Source organism: Martes martes (genome assembly GCF_963455335.1).
Source record: "Martes martes genome assembly, chromosome: 15".
In the NCBI taxonomy this organism is placed as follows: Eukaryota; Metazoa; Chordata; class Mammalia; order Carnivora; family Mustelidae; genus Martes; species Martes martes.
Window position 1 is genome coordinate 40,509,071 of NC_137903.1, and position 24,844 is coordinate 40,533,914.

The window sequence follows — 24,844 nt, forward strand, 5'->3', positions numbered from 1 at the left end:
AAAGAAAAAGTAAAATCATCTGACAAGCCATGATTAAGAGAAGCCACAAATAAAACAATGTCAGCAGTGACAACAGGCAAATCTATTGATATATTTGAGATGAAGTCAGATAGGAGATCAGAATCTAGGTTCTGCCATTTATCAGCCTTGTTTGTGACCTCTGAACTGTAATTTGTTTACATACAAAGTAAAGATACTTGTTCAGTGCCTCATCATAGTGGTCACTCAGCAAATATTTATTCCTTTTCCCTCCCCCTCACTCCCTTTTAATTAGTGGTTTCATAGAATAAGGATAGAACAACTAAACTGTGAGATTTATGAAAATTAATCTTCTTTATAGACAAACATATTTTCTGCTAACATAAATAAGCAAGATTGGGGCGCCTGGGTGGTTCAGTGGGTTAAGCCTCTGTCTTTGGCTCAGGTCATGATTTCAGGGTCTCTGCTGGGCAGGGAGTCTGCTTCCCCCTCTCTCTCTGTCAAATAAATAAATAAATAAATAAATAAGCAAGCAAGATTGACCATAATTTTTTTAAATGTGTCCTTACCTGCCAAAACACATTCTTGAGGATATAAAAGTCCACATCCAAAGCAGCCATAAATATAATTATAGGTGCAAAATAACAATAAAGTGAATAACTTGGTGTTCTTAGAAGAGGGTAGACAATTTGGTACACCTAAAGTAACAATGACAAATAAGAAATTAGTTGGCTGCCATTCTGAGGTATTAAAAATTAGTGTTAGGTAATTTGAGGTATTAGAAATGGATGTGATATCAATCATTGTAAGTTTTAGTATATTCTAACCTGCAACTAATGAGCAATTATCTACAAGAGCAGTCCTGAGGGTTTTGTAGATTTCTTGATCTGACTGTCCAGATGAGTTACATGTACAGTCCTCTATTCACCAGAGAATTGTGTGAGTTTGGGCTACATAAACATTGTTTGTGATAAGTACTGTAATCAGCATTTTCACAAGTGATACCCCTGCCACTGGTGATCCCTGACATGACTTTAGGTATCCACAGATAAGTATTTTTTTATTTGACTCTTAGATATTCATTCTAATTTGCATTAAGAAACAGAAAAGAGAAACTTGCACAGGTACTTATGATTTCACAAACATTTGCTTAAGATTTTTCATTTCTCCTTCAGTGAGTTGGGGTGCCTGGGCAGCTCAGTTGGTTGAGCATCTGACTTTTGGTTTTGGCTCAGGTTGGGATCTCATGGGTTGTGGGACTGAGCCCCAGGTTGGATCCCTCTCAGTCGGGAGTGTGCTTAAGATTCTCTCCCACTGCCCTCCTGTCTCCTGCACTCCCTCACACTGGTGCTCTCTCTCTCAAATAAATAAATCAATCTTTAAAGAAAATAATAAAGTCCTTCAGTGAATCAAGTAGAGAAAAATAACACATAGATAATAGCAAATATTGTATATGTAAGACATAAATCATGAAGGTTGTACATTTAAAAGTTTTTGGCTCAACTAATATTTTATTCTTCATTACTTAACCTCCCTGTGCCTCCGTTTCCTCATCTGTAAAATGGTATCGAATACCTACTTCCACTGAGTTTCTGTGAAGGTGAATGAATTAACTCAAGAATTAGTAAGAAGTTGAGCATAGCATAACACAGAGAGAAGTCGAATCACTATGTTGTATACCTAAAACTAATGTAACATGGTGTGTCAACCATACTCAAATAAAACACATTTTTTAAATTAAACAGCTCCATTTTTAACTGGAAAAAAGAATGAATAATAAGTTAATAAATTAATAAACACAAAATACTTTAAAGAGAGCCTGGCATATAGTAAACACTCAAAAGATGTTCCTAGTAATGCGGGTGTTTCAGAAGAGTAACAAGAGGCTTTTAAAATCCTAGACAGATACAAGCATCATCTCCATTAAAATTTTTTTTTAAATTAAAAAATAAAAAAATAAGTGGAGACAAATTGTTATTGATCACACTGTTATGCATTTGAAATCCAGAGTTAATAAATTAAGAAAAATTTTCTTGTATCTGTATTATATATTATATGACACACTTTGAATTGGATCTAGCAGTTAGGAAAGGGTAACCATGTTTCATTATGACAATAACAGCTGCCTTTGATAATGCCTCCACATTATCATTATCTGCATTGTGTTGCAGACAATAGCACAGATGAAGCCTGTGTACAGACATGGGAAAGAAACAAGAGCGAGGCTCCCAAAGCAGAACCCAAAATGCAATTCAATTTTACTCACTTCCATACTAATGTCTTATCTTAAGGACCTCTAATTTATATGTCTTTTATTATATGGTTTTTCATTTTCAAAATTTATAATACCAAATTAATTTTTTCAGTAGCTGTTCCCATTTTTTTTTAATTTTTATTTTTTTATTTAAGGTGGGTGTGGAGCACAACCACAGGGCCCGAACGCACAACCCCGAGATCAAGAGTCAGACACTTACCAACTGAACTACCCAGGAACACCAGCTGTTCCTTTTTTTTTTTTTTTAATTCCATACATTCACGGATGGGGTGAGAGTGGACCTTGATTTTGGTCTTTGCTCTTTACTAACTTATTATCGTACATACATACATAAGGTACATACATACCTTAACAGAACTGTGAGCCAGTTGTCCTATCACAAATCCTGACGCTGAAAGAATTATCAAGACAGTGACTTCGGAACGCCTTAAATGGGTCCTCAAAAATCCTGAAGAAATACATGTATGTGTTATTTAGACATAATGTATAGTTTCAAAACATTTCATATCCCCTTTCTCTATTTCATTTTAAACTTCCTGAGTGTCACATCATATAAAAAACAATTGACAGCTCTTACAAATGCTGTCTCTTGAGAAACACATAATGAAGCTTCTTTTACAGGTGAATCTGGAAAATACTGAAGTTCCAACAATCTCCCATTTGCCCACTGACAGGCACATTATGATCACTGTACAAGAGGATCTATGGATCTGATGACGGGAGATTACAAAAAGTCAAACATCATATCTACCTGGTATACCTTTTATTAGTAATAACTTATCCTAAACTACAGCAACATATATTCTGTAGTTTTTCTAAAAGCCAGAAATACTTTCAATTGAGCTCTAACTAGAGGGAAAACTGTCTTCACCAGACATGTCACAGGAGACCTGTGTTACTCTCTGTCTACGTGCATTTTCTTACCTTGCCACTCTCTCCTCTGCCCGATATTATTCAGCTCATTCCCTCCAGAAGCAATGTATGGACTATAATCCGATCACTTTATGCCTAGGGCAAGATTCATTGGCATTCCAGATTCTGCATTTCCTGTCTTCTAGCTGAATTAGTGCATATTTATTGAATACTTCTTCTGTGTAGGGCTGAAGAAATGTTTCTCCAACTATTTCTGCAATGCCCCTTACTGCTGAGCACTTATCTCGATGTAATCATTAAGGATCTAGAGCTGGTGAGATTCACGGTCACCAGCACCTCCTAGTACCACAGGGGACCAACGTCATCAGTGTGTGATTTTATTCTCTGACAAGTAAAATGGAAGATGAGTGTTTGCTTCATCATTTCTTTATAGTCTTCCCAATTCCAGAAAGGATTTTAAAGCAGCTGACCTTTTTTCCCCCGAAGAAAAATGTTTTAAAAGGACTAGAAAGTTCTCCCTCATCACTAGCATTGAACTGGGAGAATAAAGTACCTGTGTTTTTCAATCTGGTATTTCATCCATGTGACTATCATTCACCATTCCTATTGAATTCTTTTTTTAACATTTTATTTATTTGACACACAGAGAGAGATCACAAGTAGGCAGAGCAGCAGGCTCCCTGCTGAGCAGAGAGCCTGATGCAGGGCTCGATCCCAGGACCCTGGGATCATGACCTGAGCTGAAGGCAGAGGCTTACCCCACTGAGCCACCCAGGCACCCCTCTTATTGAATTCTATTTTTTTTTTAAGATTTTATTTATTTATTTGACAGAGAGAGACCACAAGTAGGCAGAGAGGCAGGCAGAAAGAGAGAGAGAGAGAGAGAGGGAAGCAGGCTCCCTGAGAGCCTGATGCGGGACTCGATCCCAGGACCCTGAGCTGAAGGAAGCGGCTTAACCCACTGAGCCACCCACGCGCCCCTCCTATTGAATTCTTAATGATCATCGAAGAGTCCCTTAATTGTGAAGTCTCTCCTAATTCCCCACTAGGGGTTGGAGTCGGGGGATGTTCCCTGAAGTAAAATCACATCAAAAGCCATAATAAAATGGACAAAACTAATTACAACAACTGTGCAAATTGTGGAACAAATGTCTGGGTCCTATTTGCCCCCATCACCCTCTCCTCATCCCAGATACATGTTGGTTAGGTTGGCCCTGGCAGGCAGGCAGCAGGAGGCTTTCCGGGCCACCACTGGACAGTTATACCAACCCCATCGCATCATAATTCCTGTCTTCCCAGTGAGAGGACTCCTTGAGGTTAAGGACTGTCTGACTCCCCTTCTGCCTACCACTCTGCTGTGCTCGGCACATGCCACTGAAGGAAGGAACATAGTATTGATGCTACTGATAATTTTTTTTTAAAGATTTTATTATTTACTTATTTATTTGACACACACAGAGAGAGAGAGATCACAACTAGGCAGAGAGACAGGCAGAGAGAGGGGGGGAAGCAGGCTCCCCGCTGAGCAGAGAGTCCCATGTGGGGCTCGATCCTAGGTCCCTGGGATCATGACCTGAGCTGAAGGCAGAGGCTTTAACCCACTGAGCCACCGAGGTGCCCCGATGCTACTGATAATTAAATGAAGCTACCCTGCCAGTGTTCACTCACATCTTACAGTTCCACCAGACTTCTTTTGATGACGTTGTGATAGCTTTCTGCCCTGAGAAAGGTTCAGAGGGCAGAGGAAAGATGAAATTTAGAAACAAGCACTTACCTCCCAAAACAACAATGGAACACACAAGCGTCAGGAAATGCCCATTTACAACGGTGTAGGTGGCTGAGCGCCCACAGAGTAAGTCAGGTCTGTTACCTTCTCTTTGCATCCAGGAGGAAGAGTTTGTGTTTGGCATTGCTTTTTTTCAGTCCTAACTTGATGAATTTACATAGGAGTTATTATTTTCACCACCACAGACTAACCTGTTAGGATACGCAAAAAAAGAAGAAAATGAGCAGGGCATCCACATTCCTTCTACCTAAGATGGCACCACACTCGGATCTGAGCACCTCTCTTCTTGCCACGGAGCACACACTGATACTTTCCTTTCTACCTCTTGCTCCAAGAGCATGTCATAGGAACACCAAGAGCAGCATTAGTAGTTCTTCCTCCACACTTCTACATATACTGGGGGAGCAACAGCACTGATTTCTGCACGTAACCATTGTATGAGTGGTGTGCTTGCCTTCCTCATTGAATAGTGAGTTTCTCAAGGCCCAGGGTTGGATATTATTTTTCCTTAAGGCTGTGCACACAGTATGTGGCCCATAATACGCTCTCCATAATATTCGATCAACTGAACTTTTTTTGAGCAGTACCTCTTCCTCTATGGGTACAAGTCATTCTGGAATTCCCCTTTACTACTTCAGTCCCATGTCCCTTTTTCCCTCTATTGGGCCCCTCCAAACTCCAAATGGGAAATGAGGTCAAAGTTGAGTCATACCAGATAAGGTTGGGATGGAGAAGTGGGATGAATAACCTAAAAACAAAGGAAAAGACTAAAATTGTGGTTTTATCATACAATGCCTTTAAGTGAATTAGAAAAAGTTCCCCTTCCCGATGACAGGGCATGTGGCTTGGCACATAAATAATAGGTTTGATTTCAGTCCCAGTACCTACCCTCAGCTGGCGTCCTTGTGCAGAACATAGCCTGCAAAAATCTACGTGGTGGTCCTGAGAAGGACTCATTCGGGTTTATGTTTCCCTGCATATAACCTTAACCTAAAAATTCCTAGAGGTTCCTGAAGTATCCCCAGTAATCTTTGGTCCTTTGTTTTGTACTTGTTTGGTCTACAAGCCACAATGATTCTGGTGTGAAGCAGAAATGGGCCAGAAATGAAATTCAAAATGCTACATCTTCAAATCACTTCACCTCTCTCTCAAATAGCCCTTCACGTCATTGGCATCCTCACCTCCTGCCATCCCCACCTATCATTACAGCAATCACGCTCAAATCAAGTTCTCCAAACTACCAAGACCAGAGTTACCGTCTTCCAAGGCTAAGCTGGTTCAGAGTTGAAATCAAGATGAAGACTCTTGAAAATCACAAAGAAAAATGCTCAGCTCTACTGGCTGTTTGCCAGGGACAGTACTGCCAACTGATATCACACCCAAAGTCATTTCCATGCCTAAGTCCCATTGGTTGCTTGCCAACTTACTTTCACTCTGATTGGCTTACATACAACATCCCCACCCCCAACCCAGAAGCAGCTAAGTGATCCAGTTCCAGAGAAGCTTGCATTTCCTAATCCTGGAGCTGTCTCTTCACCCACAACTGTTTTAACTGATTTTCTTTGCCTGACATAATAGTTGAAATGGTCATTCACCAAGTAGACGGAAGATCCTCTTATATGTTTTTTAAATATATATTCTGTTTTTCATTCTCTGGCCCTAATCCTCTTCAACACTACCTGCTCTCCCATCTGACTTTTTCATTCCTCCTCTCCCATTTTTTCTTTTTCTACCTATTTCTCCTTTTCGATGGGAATTTCTCACTTTTGGCCCTTAATTTGAAGAAACAACATTACTCACTCTTCACAGGAGGACAAACGTATCCCAAATTCTGTGATGCCAAAATTAAAATATTTTTGCCTCAAATCTAATCACTAAAAACACGGTACAAATTTAAACAAATGAACAGCTAATCAACTTACAGTTTCTTTCCAAGGAGGTTGTTTTGTGACAATGAAATTCTACTCATTCTTATGTCATACTAGTATAATACTCTTCCCTAGGGCACCAAGAATAGTACCACAGCAGTGAGATTACAAAATCTATAACCAATCTTCTCCATTACTATATATCAAAGAACATTTCAATTCAAAGTCCCAATTCCTACTTGTAACTAAAGAGTTTTAGTCAACAGCTCTATGTCTGGCCCTGATTGAAGCAACCACATTTGGTACCCATATACCATTCTCCAAAATTTTTCCTTCAGCATTTTGTTGTTGTCTGGTATGGTTCTTTTAAACCATTCAGCCAATAAAGCCATCTTATTCACAGGCTGTCTCTTGAGATACCCATTCCTTCTCTTTCCCATGCCCGCCCTTAACTTTCCTAGTTATCAAGTTCACTACTCTTTCTCCCATTTCGTCTTTATGTTATCTGTACCGCTGGTCACCTTGAATTCTCTCAACTGCTTTCACATCATTTTGAGTAATGTCCTTTCACCTTCTATCTAGTTTCTATCCTGCTGTTCCCTCAGATTCACTTGGGTCACCTAGACCCTACAGGAAAGTCTCATGAAGCTTTACATTTCAAAATTCGGATTCTCCATGGCTTTTAGAAAAATCTTCATACCTTGAGAAAAATTGGACAAAATTCGTAGTTGGCTCTAGATTACATAGTTCTTCTAGAGATAGAATATAACTAAAATATAGAGATAATCAAATTTCTTTAATTCATAATCTTTCCCATAGAACTCAAAGAAAAGCAATAATAAATCATATTTCACCAGTTTTGGTAGAGCCAGCTGAATAGACTATGATAGCTTTAAGAGCTGAGGGTTGAGAGGCTGCCCAATATGTTTCCCCCAACCGCATATTCTGAAAATAGACTATATTATCTGGCTGAGACAAGGCTGGTTAGTCATATTTTCTCATCCCCCTACGTAATAGTTGATTCAGGAATGGGCACAGGACTCATATAGGGCAAATTAGATGGTTTCTAAGCTTGATATACACCATAATTGACAGAGAGCTATTCTCTTTGCATTTTGCTTTAGCTATGACAACGCTTGCCTCCAGCAGATAGAGGTCATCTTCCTAGATGCACTGATAAAGCCTATCTCAAGGCTCAGAAGTTCCAGGAGGCACCACCTTAGATATCTCTGAGGTCTTATGACCTCACAATCCCACCTGAGATTCTTATCTTTTCTGAGAATCCATTTCCTAGTTTGAGAACTTTTTGCCATCTAGAAAGGCTAGGCATGAGAAACAATATTATTTTTAAACCCAGTGAGTACTGGCTGCATTATATTTCTTTTAATATTCATTTGAAAACTGAACTGTTCTTTTCAGCTCATCTCTCTTCACATATTGCAGTAGAAGAAGCCGAGTGGCAGTTGACTACTATCTAGGAAAATCCTTAGCATGATCATTAAGCTCATTACTTAGACAACAGTGTGATTGAACTTACCACCATCACCTAACAAGGGTCCCTTTTCTCCAGCTTCTACTATCACTTTCCTCTCTTATAACTCCCACTAATCACCTCGAGGGGCCTTTAAACATTCTGCAGGCTTTCACTGACACTCTCTTCTAGACCCTTTGGGCTTCTGTCTGTCATCCAATCCCAAAAAGGCAATACCACATACTTTAGGGTTTGTTACATCCATTTCTCACTTCCAGAGTCCAAAATTGGTATGTTATATATTGCAGCGTAACAAACAGACACAAAGCTTCGTAGGTTAAAACAACAACAATCATTTATTTAGCTGAAATCTACAATTTTGACAGGATTCAACAGAGAAGGCTTCTCTTTGCTCCATATAGCATTGGCTGTGGTGGCTTGATTGGAGGATCCACTTCCAAGATGGCTCACTCCTACGGCTGGCAGGTTGGCAGGGACTGATAGCTGGAGCTCAGACAGGGCTTCGGGTTGGGGCCTCAGTTTCTGTCCACATGGGTCCTTCCATACAGACTGGTTCCCAAGACTGGGCATCTTAAAAGAACTAGCTGGAGACTGCATCCCTTTTTATGATCTATGGAAATCACATAGTATTACTTCCACTATAATCACAGGCCTGCCCAGATTCAAGAGGAGAAAACAGAGACCCACCACTCTGTGAGGAAGGTCATGACCACATTGTAAGAAGAACATGTGGGGCAGGAGATGTGGCCAACTTGGAGAATATAATGTATCACAGGTCAAGTGTCAATATATTGTCAGTCCTTTACAACTCGGGACATCATGTTAACCTAAATAGCATTCTGTCTGGTTCAGCTCGGTCTAGACAGTTGTTCTCGAAGGCTGGACCATAAACCAGTGGTGATTCATGACAAAAGTCCCAGCATACATGGCAAAATGAGAAAAATATAAAAGTCCATAATAAAGCTTAATTTATTCAATTTAAAGGGCAGAGCCTTACAATGAATCATACCTTTGCTTCTTTTCTGATGTTAAAATGTTTCTTATTAAATAACAGTGATAGCAGATAGTAGTTGTTTTCTTAGTGATGTCATTTCAGTGTCCTCCATTTTTTCACCTTTTTTCCAGTGAAAATACAGAAGTCTCAGAAACCACTGTCTAGAGTTTATCACAGCACTGAATTTAGCCTTTGCTTGACCCCTTCTCAAATAATGTGATTTAATTTACTAGTAAGCAAACTGAAATTACTCTGTGGGTGTTCAGAAAACATCTGCAGCTACCTGTAACAGTTCAAACTCAAAACACAAGGGTGTTTTAACTCTCCTATGAATATACATATAATTCAATGCAATGACAGATCACAAGAAGTACTATAGCTCTCAAAACTCAGATCCTCACATCAATGGAATCTTTGAAGTGAGATCCAGGAATCCCTTAGTAATCACCAGGTTCACAAGACTACAAAGTCGTGTGGAATCCAAGGTAAAGGTCAGAAAATAGAAAGTTATGGGGAAAACTAGATACATAGTCATGATGCTGTGTGTACATGCGGCTGGTCTACTGGGAGAGTGGGAGTAGAAATGGGGCACTGGCACACACAAGATATGCAGAGGAGAGTTCAGGAGTCATTTTTAGAAAAGGTGAATAAGTTCTGTAAATGAAGGAAGACTAGTGAGCTCCAGGAATAAGGTAGCACCAAAAGAGAATTTATTCAACTGTTATTTATTAACTTACTATCTTAGAGGCGCTTAAGGTATGAAGAAAAACAAGACATAACCCCCACCCTCAAAAAGCTCACAATTCACATGGGGAGACAAACGTGAATGATTAAATAGAATATATATGTAGCTATTAGCACTATGGGTGCCCCAAAGGAGGAGGGAACCTAACACTGGGAACAGAGAAGGTCATGGGGTGGAGAGTTACAGACTTCTTTGCCAAGGGTCAGAATTGTTTTTTTTTTTTTTTTTCTTTTTACAGCTTTATTGAGGTATAACTGGTATATAAAATTGTAAGCTAGGACTGACTTTCGAGAAGTTTCCGTTGCTGGAGGCAAGATGAAGAACAGGAGCTGGCGTGTTGGTTCAAGCTGCTATAATAAAAGACCATCAACTGGATACTTTATAAACAACAAACATTTTTTTCTTACAGTTCTAGAGGCTGGGAAGTCCAAGATCATGGTGCCAGAAGATGCACTGTCTGGTGAGAGACCATCTCCTCGATGCATGTCTTTTCACTATAACCTTGCATGGTGCAAGGGGCAAGTGAACTGTTTGAAGGTCTCTTTCATAAGACGAGACCTCCGAAAGGCTCCACCTCCTAACACCATCACATTAGGCATTAGGTCTTAACATATGAATTTTGGGGGATACAAGCACATTCAGACTGCAAAAACTAGTGAAGGTGTTAGAAAAGGAGATTGTTAAAAAAGAAAAGGAACTGGGGCACCTGGGTGGCTCAGTGGGTTAAGCCTCTGCCTTTGGCTCGGGTCATGGTGTCAGGGTCCTGGGATCGAGGCCCACATCTGGCTCTCGGCTCAGCGGGGAGCCTGCTTCCCCCTCTCTCTCTGCCTGCCTCTCTGCCTACTTGTGATCTCTCTCTCTCTCTGTCAAATAAATAAATAAAATCTTTAAAAAAGAAAAAAAAGTAAAGGAACCAAGAGCACCTGGGTGGTTCAGTTAGTTAAGTGTCTGTCAATGGCTCAAGTCACGATCCCAGCGTCCCGGTATTGAGCCCCACATCAGGCTCCCAGCTCAGTGAAGAGCCTGCTTCTCCCTCTTCCTCAGCCCCTCCCCCAACCTGTGCTTGTGCGCACACTCTCTCTCTCTCTCATAAATAAATAATTTAAAAAAGAAGTAGTAAAGGAACCAAAATGACATAAAGGTGCCAATCAAGGAATTCCAAAAGACAACATGACCATATACACTAAAAGTTTTAGGAAGTTTGAACATAAGGACTGAAAGATAAAGGAGAGAGGGGTTTACTTTGTACCAGAATCTCTGTAAGTGCCTCAGTCTCACCTAGGAATCTCTGAAGTGAGATTCAGGAATCCTCCCCTAATTACCAGGACCACATGCCTGGGAAGTCACGTCATACTCAAGAGCAAGTCTCAGAAAACAGAGAGTTAGAGCAGAAAGAGTAAAAATGGCAACTAGCCTTGTCCCAGATTGCTGTAGTGCAAACGGAGCAAACACAGAACCACCTCCTTTGTAGGGCTCCCAAAACACCACCGGGCCTACCAGAGGGGAGTGACAGTTACTGCCCTGTTCTTTTGCTTAAGGCAACTGAAACTCAAGTGCTCATGCATAAAAATGATCTCAAAACTTAAAAATCTGTGACACAAATTTAAAAGTGTTACAAAAAAATCATGGTTGAGAAAGTGTCAACCGACAAGGAATTACTAAATTCCTTATTTCTTTTCTTTCCCCTCTATAAGGAAAAACCAGCTTTCAGGGAAGGACAAAAAAGAAAGTCATAAGGACAACAAATAAATAGGGGTTTCTATGTTCTTTCTAGAAAACTTTTTCACAAAATCAGAATAATGGGAGGTTCAGGGGCTTTCAGATAAATTAGGAAAAAAAGACATTCCAAATCACTAACATGAAACCAGCAGTGATATTTAAAACCTAAAAAATATAAAACAGAACAGAAAGAAAGATACCATGGAGTCCTGCTAAAATTTCTATATCGCCAAACCTACAGATTAGGGTAAATCTAAATATGAGTGTGTGTGTGTGTGTGTGTGTGTGTGTGTGTGTAGAAAGAGAGGGAGAAAGGGAGAGACCAAGGAGGTGGAAGTTAAAGATAAAGAAACAAGGTTTCACTAACAGACTAAATGCCGCCTCACAGGTAAATTTTCATTTGGATGTGAAAAGTAATAGCTTATTATTTCATTGCTCTAGAATGGCGTTCTATAGTTTCCTTTTGAGAGAGGAAGAACGAATTTTTCCTAACTAATACATCTTTATTTTTTTTTTTTTTTTTTTTTAAAGATTTTATTTATTTATTTGACAGACAGAGATCACAAGCAGGCAGAGAGGCCGGGAGAGAAGCAGGCTCCCTGCTGAGCAGAGAGCCCGATGCGGGGCTCGATCCCAGGACCCTGGGATCATGACCTGAGCCGAAGGCAGAGGCTTTAACCCACTGAGCCACCCAGGCGCCCCTCTTTATTTTTTTTTAATAGAATTCCTCAGTTGAATGGAAATGTCCTGCCTCAGTTACACAGAAAATTGTTAGGTTTCCTGTGCAGACGGAAGGGCTTGCGGAGAGCCTTGGTGAGTGATTTGCACCCGCGTGCTCTCTGGAAAGAGCATGTGGGACTCACACGGTCCTGCACTTGCGGCAGAGGCAAGGCCAGAGCGTCTGGATGTAAGCATGCTGAATAGGGTAAAATTTTAAAAAGGGTGATTTAATTTCATACTTAAACCTTTTTATAAAACCCCACATCGATTTTCTTAACTTCAGTTGGCATATTAAGTTTGCTTTTATAAATACTAGAAGGAAGCGTGGTCTTTTATAAAATATATGTTCAGTAGAAGGTATGATCTTGACTTCTTTTCTGACCATGGCTTAGGCTACAGATTTGCCACTTTTCACATGACCTGAAAGGAAGCAGATTTTAAAATTACACTCAATTAGTTTGTCTTATAAAATAAAAATGAAGCCATTTTTAAAAGTAATTGGCATGAAATAAATGAGTATGCCCCAGCCTGAACCAGTCATTAATTAAGCCTTGGTGTTATGTCAAGTCAAGAATTTTCCCCTACCCATTTCTCTCTCTCTCTCTTTTTTCTAATATTTAAAGCTATGAAGTCACATTTCCCATAGAGTTGGTATTATTCTTCCTAATTCTGCTATGAATAGGATAACTTTGAATAAACTGCTTGCCCTCTCTGGTCTTCACTTTCTTCACTGTAAACTGAGGGGGGCATTTCAGAGGTTCCATCAAGACCTAACACTTCTATAACATGAAAGTGTAAGATACTGGGTGCTTGGAGGGCATGTAGGAGACGTGGGGGTTGAGGTGATCTTCCTGGAAGATGGGAAGGGAAGCAGGGAGGGGTTACGGGCCAGGCTAACGGCAGTGGTGGACCAGAGGGAGACAGTGGGAACCAAACGGTACCATCAGTAATTCAGGCCTCATCTCCCTCCTGGATTGTGTTGGTTTCACTCCCTCTAATCTCTTCTTCAGCCATTTTATAAGGAAAGCCATAGTATTCTCCCCTACTAAACTCCTCTTCTCTGCTACCCAAAGCTTTTAATGGCAACCCTCTGGAAATAAAGACCAAACATCCAAGCTTATAATTCAGTACTTTTAATGAAGTAAGCACCAGTTAACTTTCCAACTTTGTTTTCTACTGTTGCTCACAGACTCAACCACAATCAGCCAAATGGATCTTGGCCACTTCTCTATTCCCGTGTTTGAACGTTTCATCATCATACTGGGCTTTCATTCTAGAATCCCCTTCATATTCCACGCTTGCTACCCGTCCGTTCAGGCAATTCCCCTTCCTTCATGATGCTTCCACTTCATACTTAGGCATCTTTGAACATACACAGCACTGAGTTTAACTTTTCAGGTATGCACGCTCAGTCATAAACTGGGTGGTGGGCTGCTTACAGACAAGGACAGTGTAAAGCCTCTGTCTCCCTTCAGGGGACTAGCATGGGCTATGCATAAGCTCTACAGATACTGGGTAAAGACAGCAAGGGATATTCTGCCATATGGTTAAAAAACCATAGCACCTTTTGATAAACAAAAAAATCTTAGGTACTGAATGTCCACATTCAAAAGAATGAGTTCACATCCTATATGAAAAATAACTCAAAATGGACCATAAAGCTAAAAGAAAAGAGCTAAAACTACAAAACTCTTAAAAAAAAAAAAGGAGTAAATCTTGGTGACCTTGGCTTAAGCAATGTTTCTTAGACATGACACACATAAGCAACAAAAGGAAAAACGGATAAATTTGACTTCAAACTTAAAGCCTTTTCTGTCTCAAAGAACACAAGAAAATGAAAAGATAATCCACAGAATGGGAGAAAATCTTTGCAAAGCATATATCTGATCAGGGACTTGACTCCACAAAATACATAAAGAACAATTACAAATCAACAATAAAAAGACTTCCCAGCTTGAAAATGGACAAAGGATTCAAATAGATACCTCTCCACAGAAAGTATACAAATGGCCAATAAACACATAAAAAGATGCTTAACATCATCCGTAGTTAAGGAAATACAAATTTGAACTACATTAAGGTATCACTTTACACCCACTAGGATGGCTAAATTTTTTTAAAAGGACAATAACAAATGTTGATGATGTTGTGGACAAAATGGAATCTTCACATATACTGACTATTGGCAACATTCAGCAGTTCCTCAAATGATTAGGCACAGCCTGGCAATTCTCCCAGGAGAAATGAAAACCAGCAGTCACACAAGTTTGTACAGAAAAGTTCATAGCATTGTTATTTATAATAGCCAAAAGCATGGAAACTCAAATATCCACCAACTAATGCATGGATAAATTTGAATCCATACAACAGAATATTATTCAGGAAAAAAAAAGAACACTGAAACATGTTCCGACATGGAGGAACCTTGACAACAATAAGCTAAATGAAAGAATCCAGACGCAGAACGCAACAGATTGTATGATTCGTGAAAATGTCCAGAACAGGAAAAACTACAGAAATAGGAATGATTAGTGGTTGCCGGAGGCTCGTAGGAGGTGGGAGGTGATTGCCAATAGCGTTTCTTTTTGGGGTGATAAAATGTTCTGAGATTAGATGGTGGTGATGATTATATAACTCTGTGAATATACTCAAAACTGCTGACTTGTACATTCTTAAATGGTGAATTTTATAGTCTAAGGATTATATCCCAATAAAGCTGATATTTTACAAATTCTTAGGTATGCCTGCCACCAAGATTCTGATAGTGCACCCTCCCCAGGGACAGAAGAGTATTCCCCCAACAGGCTTTACCAAAATACAGTTATAAAACTGAAAGTGTTTTTTCAAATTCTGCCACTCTATCTCCTAGGAGGACACGCCTTCCTAGTTGAAAATCAAAGGCACAGTAAATTATATAAAATTAAACAATGAGTAATGGTGACAATAGTAAGATTAGTATTAGACATTCTCTGCAAAAATAATTCAGTTATTATTTTTAGTTATTCTTACTACTGAAACTAATAACAAACCTAGGGAGTTCATACTTGTATATGTGCTGGTAAAAGGTTAATGGCTACTTAATGAAGATTGTTTGAATCAAAGTATCTCAGAAATAACAACACTGAACCTCATATTCATCTTTTCTGACATTCAAACCACTTTCATGCAAAACTTACGCGGTGTTGCCATTTTTGTGAAGATAGGAGTCACAATATCTTCCAATTGTTGTTTCTGTTCAAAAATCTCGTTAATGGAAGCTTCCAGATTGGTTTCCAACCACTCATTTTTTACACGGCATGCAGTGAGGATAGTATTCTACAGACAGAAACAAAGAGTTTATTTTTTGTTTATTGGAAAATAAAACTCTGTAGTATCTCCAAACTAGCACTGTGCAACACAATTTTTTAGGATGATGGAAACGTGCTATATGCATTGTCCAAACCTGTCACCATTTGACATTTATAGCCATTGAGTCCTAGAAAAGGGGCTAGTCTGACTGAGGAACTGGATTTTTAATTTGATTTAATTTTAATTAATTCTAGCTTAAAACAGCTACATGTGGCTAGTAGTTGCTATGTTGGACACACAGCTCTAACATCAGTGGAATGTTGTATATAATAAAACTCATAATCTAGAGTCTAGTGTATAGCCAGTGTATACCCTCTCCCTAATTCTTTAGTTTCAGTGGGCCCTGTGATAAAGAGAAGTGTTTGCAAAGGTTGGAGAAGAACAGATGGATGGTATGACCATCCATTTTATTCCCTCTCAGATGGTTCAGAGGAGAGGAAGTGCAAGAAATTCCAGAAGAGCTCCACCTCACTGAAAACGTCTCAGTTTGCACTGCAAAGCTAACTCTGCCCATGCACAGCAAACTGAGTGTCTGCTTTAAGATGTTTACTTGGGGGCCCCTGGACGGCTCAGTCAGTTAAGTGTCTGCCTCCGGCTCAGGTCATGATCCCAGGTTCCTGGGATCAAGCCCCGCATCAGGCTCCTTGCTCGGCAGGGAGTCTCTTTCTCCCTCTCCTTCTCCCTCTGCCTGCCACTCTGCCAACTTATGATCTCTGTCTGTCAAATAAATAAATAAATAAATAAAGTCTTAAAAAAAATAAGATGTTTACTTGTTCTATGGTTAGTAATAAGAAAGAGAAATGAATGCTTTATTGTATGGCCATATTATTAAATATTATTAAATTAATTAATAATATTAATATTATTAAATAAGCAGTACTATATGCAGACATAGGTAGAATCAAGTGGATTTGAAAAGACGTTCATAATATATTATTAAAAGAAAGAAAAGCAAATTAAGGAATTATATGTAGTTTAAAAAAAGAATAAAATGTATAATGTAATCCCACTGATATAAAAACAAAACCTTATAAAACGTATGTATGTTTATGTGTGCATACATATGTTTATAGAAGTGATGGGACAAGTATGGTGAAATTAACACAAGCTTGTTATCAGAACCACAGGGTAAGGTAGTAAGACTGGAAATGGAAGAAAGAAAGTTAAGTTTGCTTTAGGCATTTCAATTTTATTCTAATTATTACTACATGTACACAGTATTTTCTAGTTCAAATAACAAAATATTTAAAAATTGAAATTAAAAAAGCTTTTATAGTAACTTGTTAGACAAGGTATACTGTCTGTGGCAGGAAATTTTTGTTTCCCAGATCCAATAGCTGGGAATTAGAATCCAATAGATTCTAATGGAATCTTGCCTATATTTTGTTGGTCTCAAAAGAGATTTTTGTAAAGTGTTTTACAAACCACAAGTAAAATGTGTAACTTCTCATGTTCTCAGAGGTGGGGATGTATTACATTCTGAGCAATAGGTAATTCCTTTTCATCAGAATTTTAAGTTACAAGGAATTCACAGAACATCTTGCACAGAAATGCAAGACATAATTTATTTTTTTAAAGATTTATTTATCTGAGAGAGAGAGTGCAAGCCCAAGCAGGGGGAGGGGCATACAAAGAGAGAGAGAGAGAATCTCAAGTGGACTCCCTACTAAGTGAGGAGCCCTATGTGGGACTCCATTCCACCACCCTGAGATCACAACCAGAGCTGAAATCAAGTCATCCAACCAAGTGAGCCACCCAGGTACCCCGAGAGAGAGAATTTAAAACCAAAACACATTTCTGGTACCTGGAGCACATTTTCTTATTTTAGTGTATATCCAAAGCAATAAACTACTCTATATGCAGAACTTAGCATATGTTAAATGTGGGAAGTTGGCTTTACAATTAGCTCTCCTTATATTTGTGTATCTTTTTTTTACCATTATGTAAACTTTGAATATGCAATGTATGTATACAAAGAAACTAAAATATGATATATATGTAAGTTTTAAAGCAAAACTTAATGAAATGAGTATCAGTAGACCCCACTAATCAACAGAATAACCAGAACATTGCCAGAATAATGCTATTTCTGTGCCCTGCCTGTAATTCATCTCCCAATCCTCCTCCAAGAGATATTGACAATCTGTGCTTATAACTTTGCTTTCTTTTTTAATAGTTTTATGCTATACGTAGGTATCCCTAAACAATACAGTTTTATTTTGCTTAGTCTTGAAGTTTATGAAAATCTCTGTAGTCTTTCCTGATTTTTCTTTCCCGCTCAACAATACATTTAAAAAATATATTCAAGTTCAGGTGCCTGGCTGACTCAGTTAAGCACCTGTCTCTTGATTTCGGCTCAGGTCATGATCTCAAGATGGTGATCTCAGGGTTGTAAGATTGAGCCTTGCATCAGGATCCCCACTCAGCATGCAGAGTCTGCCTAAGACTCTGTCTTCCTGTCCCTCTGTCCCGCCCCCTCCCCCCTTGCTCATGCATGCTCATGTTTTCTCTCTCAAAAAATAAATAAATTTATTTTTTTGAAAAAGTATCATGCTATTGAGTGTGATACTTAGTACATACATCTCTATGTCACTCCTTAATACTATTTCATTTAATTTTTATCAGTCTATTTCTTACTAGTAGTTTACTAAGGAAGGAGTAAAGGAAGGAAGGAGGGAGGAAAGGAAGGTAGGAGGAAGGTTGGAAGGGAGGGACAAGACAGCAGTAAGGACTACCACCTACCTCTAGAGTATTGGTATAGAAATTAAAGATGGAAGGCAAAAATCTCAAAAGACTTCAGAACGAACAATAATCACAATGCAGTACCTTGTCTTCCTTAAAGAGCTTCCCTGGTCCCTTTTCTGTGTCTGTAACAGCTCCAGAGACCTTTGCAATATATTTTTTCAGAGCCAGCCTTGCCTCTGAAGGAACAGGACAATAAAATGCACAATAGTAAGACAAAGACTAAAAAATACGCTCAATTATTTACAAGGTACTATTATATATCCGGAGTTTATAAAGACTATGTAATAGAATGGGCACCTGCGTGGCTCAGTTGGTTAAGTGTCTGCCTTCAGCTCAGGTCATGATCTTGGGGTCCTGTGATTGAGCCCCATGTTGGGACCCCTGCTCAGTGAGGAATCTGCTTCTTCCCCTACATCTGCCCCTTCCCCCACCCCCCCCCCCCACCGGGCTCATTCTCTCTCTCTTGCTTGCTCTCTCTCTCAAGTAAAGTAAAAAATTTTAAAAAAATGTGTGTAGAAGATTTGTTAAGGTTGTTTCATTGAATTTTGAGTAGATAATACTTAACTAGCATAGCACTTTGGGACATTCATTGTGTTCCTAAAATGATGCTAAAATTTTGAAGACAAATAAATATTAAATGTGACACCTAATCCTAAAGAGACCATATTCCATTAAAATATCTACTCTAGAGAAAGGAACAAAAATTCATTTCCAATAAATAAGCTGTCACTTGCTTTTACCCTTTGTGGTCCTTCAAAATAAACTCAAAAATATTTTTTCTCTTTTTTAAATATTTATTTATTTAAGTAATCTCTACACCCATGAGGCTCAAACCTATAACCCTGAGATCAAGAGGGGCATGTTCCTCCAACTGAGCCAGCTAGGCACCCAGATTTTCTCTTTCTTTCTTTCTTCCTGTCTTTCCTTCTTTCAAGTGTTTAAAATAATGCCATTCACTATAGCACCCTTAGTAAAGTCATCACAAAATCTGCAAAACCTGTTTGAATAAAATTACACCTTGAGAGAAATAAAAGACTCAAATAAATGGAAAGGTTTACCATATTCCTAGATGGAACAACTGAATATTGCAAATTGTAGATAAGCCCCAAATTAATTTGAAGGTTGGTGTATTTACCTTCTGTGGCTGCTATAACAAGTGGCCACAGATTTTGATGGCTTACAACAACACAAATTTATTCTCTCACAGTTCTGGAATCCAGAAGTTTAAAATTGGTATCAATGGGCTAAAGTCAAGGTGTTGGGCTGATTCCTTCTGAGGGACCTAAGAGGAACACCCATTTTCTTGCCCTAGTGGTAGCCTGTATCCATGACTGGTGGCTCTTTCCTACATCTTCAAAGTACATTATGGCTCACCTTGATAATCCAGAATAATCTCCCCATGCTTGACTGAAGGATCTACAAAATCCATTTTGCCATATGAAATAACATTCACAGTTTCCAGGTATAAGGACCTAGATATGTTTGGTAGCCATTTTTCAGCTCATCACAGCCTGCCCTAAAATTCACATCTAACCCACATGCAAAATACATTTACCTCATCCCAACATCCAAAAATCTCAACACATTACAACATCAACCCAATGTCCAAATGCTCATCTAAAATATCAACTCAGAAGTCTTAAATCTCATTATCTAAATCATCTAAACAAGCTATGGGTGAAACTTTGGTGAGATCCATCATCCTGGAGTAAAAATTCCACTCCACCTACAGACTTGTGAAACTAGAAATCAAGTTCTCTACTCCCAAAACACAATGGTGGGACAGACGCAGTGTAAGAGTTGTAGACACTGCCATTCAGAAAGGCAGGAAGTGGAAGGAAAACAGGAGTCACCAGTCCCAAGCAATTTTGGAATCCCACAGGGCAAATCCTCTTAGATGTCAAGACCTAGGAATAATCCTATGTGGCAGAAGTCTCCATCCTCTTGGCCTGCGCTCCAGACTGAGTCATTTTATTTTTTAAGGAAAGGTAGCATGTGTTCACAGCTGAATAGCCTCATCAGTCTGTTTCCTGCCTGTAGGGTTTTGGGAGTCCAGCAGCCTTTTTTCCTTTTTTTTTTTCTTTTAAGATTTTATTTATCTATTTGAGAGAGAGAGCACAATCAGGGGGAGCAGCGGAGGGAGAAGGAGAAGCAGACTCCCCACTGACCAGGGAGCCTGATGACACGATGCGGGGCTCTATCCCAGGACCCTGAGATCATAACCTAAGCCAAAGCCAGATGCTTAACCAACTAAGCCAGCCAGGTGCCCCAAACAGCCTTTTTACTTTTTGTTTTCTCATCTCCTTTTGTTCAAACTGACAGTGCTCCTACTGGTATAACATTCTCAAAAACCTTGCGAGTCTCCCTGCAAGCCACAGAGACTCATTACGTTAAACAACAGGCTCCTCCATGGGTCCTTCTTAGACAATCTTATTTCTATTTCTCGCTTCTGCTAAGATGGCTGAGGGAAGCCATGAGTAACATTCCCAATCTCTTCAGCACCCACAAAACACTGTTCAGCCACATCCTTGCTTTTTCTCCAGAGCACACTTTCCTAACAGTGAATCTCCTAATTTTAGCACTTTTGCTACCTGGATAGGCTGAGAATTTCCCAAGTCATCAAGTCCCATTTCTCTTTTACATAACAGTTTTTTTCCTCAGTATATCTTTCCCCTCTCACATTTTACTATAAGCAACAAGAAGAAACCAGGTCATGCCTTCAACACTTTGTTTGGAAATCCCTTTAGCGAAAGGTCCAAGTTCCCCACTTACAAATTCTGCTTTTGATATACGGACAGGACACAATTCAGCTTTCTGCCATTGTTGTCTTTCCTCTGTTTTCCAATAACATGAGCCCTAACCAGCAGCATCTCTACTGTCTGTGTTTCTACCAACAGTCTGCTCAAGGCAATCTAAGCTTTTTCTATTTTGCACCTCAAAATTCTTCCATCTACTCACTACCCAATTCCAAAGCTGCTTCCATGTTTTTTTTTTTTTTTTATTAAAGATTTTATTTATTTATTTGTCAGAGAGAGAAAGAGCGAGAGAGCACAGGGAGACAGAGTGGCAGGCAGAGTCAGAGGGAGAAGCAGGCTCCCTGCCGAGCAAGGAGCCCGATGCGGGACTCGATCCCAGGACGCCGGGATCATGACCTGAGCCGAAGGCAGCTGCTTAACCAACTGAGCCACCCAGGCGTCCCTGCTTCCATGTTTTTAGATATTTTTTATAGCTGTACCTTAATTCCAGGTACCAAAATCTGTCTTAGTTTTCTATGGCTGCTATAATAAATTATCACAGACTTAATGGCTTAAGACGCTAATGTATTCTTTTACATTTCTGGGTGCCAGAAGTCTGAATTGACTTCACTGGACTAAAGTCAAGCACAGACAGGGCTGACTCCTTCTAAAGGCCTGAAGGGGAAAAACTATTCCTTGCCTTTTTCAGCTTCCAGCAATTTTCTGTTTTCCTCAGATTGTGGTCCCTCCCAACACCTTCAAAGTACATCATGCCATTCTCTGCTTCCAGTCACATCACCTTCTCCTCTTCGTGTCAAACATCTATTTCCTTCTTGTAAGGACACTTGTGATTACACTTAGGGTCCACCAGGAGAATCCAGGATAATCTCTCAATCTCAAAATCCTTAATCATATCTGCAAAGTCCATTTTGCCCTATAACATTCATGGACTCCAGTTAATGACCTGGGTATATTTGGGGGCCATTATCCAGCCTACCATGATCATCATACAGTCTCATGAAAGTCCATATGGGAGTTTTTGAGAGAGTTAAAAAGATCACTCTACAGAGGAAGATGGAAGCAGGATAGGGGGACTGTAGGCTCATCTTGTCCCACAGACACAAGTAGGTAATGATCATACTAAATTTCCCAGAAACGAACCTGAACAAATTCTACAACTAAAGCGAGAGAGGAAGACACAAAGAAGAGGAAGAAGAAGAAGAAGAAAAGAAGAAAGGAGAAGGAGGTGATGAAGGAAGAGGGGGAGGAGGGGGAGTGGGAGGAGGCAGAAAAGACTTAAACAAAGTGCTAAGATGGAAGAATTCAGACCATATGAAAGAATAAGATAAGGTTATGGATAGAGATCTAAATGAAACAAATATAAGTAACGTGCCTGATGGAGAATTTAAGGCATCATAAGGATACTCCCTGAACTTGAGAAAAGAATGGAAGACTTCAGGGAGACCCATCACACATAAATAATAGAGTTAAAAAGAATCTGTCAGAAATGAAATTGCAATGACTGAGATTAGAAACAGGCTTGAGGCAATGAACACCAGGCTGGAAGAAAAGGAAGAATGAATTAGCAATACAGAAGACAAAATAACGGAAAATAAGGAAGCTGGACAAAAGAGATAATGAATTATGGAACATGAGAATAGACTTAGGGAACTGAGTGACTTCATAAAAAGTAATAACATTTGTATTATGAGTCCCAGAAGAAGAAGAGAGAAAAGGGGGCAGAAAATTTATTTGAAGAAATAATAGCAAAAAAATTCCCTAATCTGGGGAAGGAAACAAATACCCAGATCCAAGAGACACAAAGAACTCCCATCAAAATCAACCAAAGCAGGCCAACACCAAAAATACTGTAACTAAATTTGCAAAATATAGTGATAAAGAAAAAAATCTTAAAAGCAGCAAGACAAAATAAATCCTTAACTTACAAGGGAAGACCCATAAGGCTGGCTGCAGATTTCTCAAGAAAAACATGGCAAGTCAGAAGGGAGTGGCATGACATATTCAAAGTGTTGAATGGGAAAAATCTGTAGCCAAGAATATTCTACCCAGCAAGACCATCATTCAGAAGAGAAGAAGAGAAAAAGTTTCCCAGACAAACAAAAACTAAACCAGCCCTGCAAGAAATATTAAAAGGAACTCCCTGAGTAGAAAGGAAAGACCAAAAGTGACAAAGACAAGAAAGGAACAGAGAATACTTCCAGAAACAATGACAAAACAAGTAATAAAATGGCACTAAGTACATATCTATCAATAATTACTCTGGATGTAAATGGACTAAATGTTCAAATCAAAAAACACAGAGTAGAAAACAAACAAACAAGACATCTATATGCTGCCTACATGAGACTCATTTTTTACCTGCAGATTGAAAGTGAAGGGATAGAGAACCATTTATCATGCTACTGGATGTCAAAAGAACACCAGAGTAGCAATACTTTTTTTTTTTTTTAAAGATTTTATTTATTTATTTGACAGAGAGAGAGATCACAAGTAGGTGGAGAGACAGGCAGAGAGAGAGAGAGGAGGAAGCAGGCTTCCCGCTGAGCAGAGAGCTCAATGTGGGGCTCGATCCCAGGACCCTGGGATCATGACCTGAGCCGAAGGCAGAGGCTTTAACCCACTGAGCCACCCAGGCGCCCCCAGAGTAGCAATACTTTTACAGGAAAACTAGACTTTAAAATGAAGACTGTAACAGAGATAAAGAAGGGCATTATATCATAATAAATGGGATAATCCCAAAAGAAGATCTAATAATTATAAACATTTATGCATCCAGTATGGGAGCACTCAAATACATTAAATAATAAAGAAACATAAAGGAACTAATTGATAATAATACAATAATATTGTATTACATCAATGCATACATCATCTAAACAGAAAATCAAAAAGGAAATAATGGCTTTGAAGAACACACTGGACCACATGGACTTAACAAACATATTCAGAACATTCCATCCTAAACAGCAGGGTACATATTCTTTTCAAGTGCACATGGGATGGTCTCCAGAACAGATCACATACTAAGTCACAAATTAGGCCTCAACAAGTACGAAAAGACTGAGATCATACCATCCATATTTTCTGACCACAATGTTATGAAATTTGAAGTCAACCACAAAAAAAAAATTTTTTTTTGAAAAGTCCACAAATACATGGAGCTTAAATAACATGCTACTAAACAATGAATATGTCAACCATGAAATCAAATGAGAAATTAAAAATACTTAGAAACAAATGAAGATGAAAACAAAATGGTCCAAAAGGTTTGGGATGCAGCAAAAGTGATCACAAGAGGGAAGTATATAGCAATACAGGCCTACCTTAAGAGGCAAGAAAAATCTCAAATAAACAACCTAAACTTACACCTAAAGGATAGAAAGGACAAGAAAAAGAGCTCAAAGCCAACAGAAGAAAGGAAATAATAAAGATTAGAAATAAATGATATAGAAACTAAAAAAAAACAATGGAAAGGAGCTGGTTCTTTGAAACCAGGAGCTGGTTCTTTGAAAGAATTAACTAAGTTGATAAGCCCCTAGCCACA

General features: G+C 39.1%; 2 protein-coding genes across 2 annotated transcripts in view; both read right to left on the reverse strand.

The window, feature by feature from the left end:
- SLC9C2 (solute carrier family 9 member C2 (putative)) overlaps nt 1-5,037 on the reverse strand; it is a gene marked incomplete at its 5' end in the record, with an annotated part of 102,969 nt that extends 97,932 nt beyond the window's left edge. The window contains 3 exons of the mRNA XM_080823810.1: nt 549-677; nt 2,602-2,702; nt 4,902-5,037. Of these exons, the coding sequence (XP_080679936.1) occupies nt 549-677; nt 2,602-2,702; nt 4,902-5,037 (366 nt within the window). The remainder of the gene's footprint in view (nt 1-548; nt 678-2,601; nt 2,703-4,901) is intronic.
- A 7,221-nt stretch (nt 5,038-12,258) lies between these two features.
- ANKRD45 (ankyrin repeat domain 45) overlaps nt 12,259-24,844 on the reverse strand; it is a 48,574-nt gene continuing 35,988 nt past the window's right edge. Inside the window, exons 4-6 of the mRNA XM_080824782.1 lie at nt 18,626-18,720; nt 15,628-15,766; nt 12,259-12,871 (exon numbers count right to left, since the gene is read on the reverse strand). Coding sequence (XP_080680908.1) covers nt 12,840-12,871; nt 15,628-15,766; nt 18,626-18,720 — 266 coding nt within the window. The 3' untranslated portion in view covers nt 12,259-12,839. The remainder of the gene's footprint in view (nt 12,872-15,627; nt 15,767-18,625; nt 18,721-24,844) is intronic.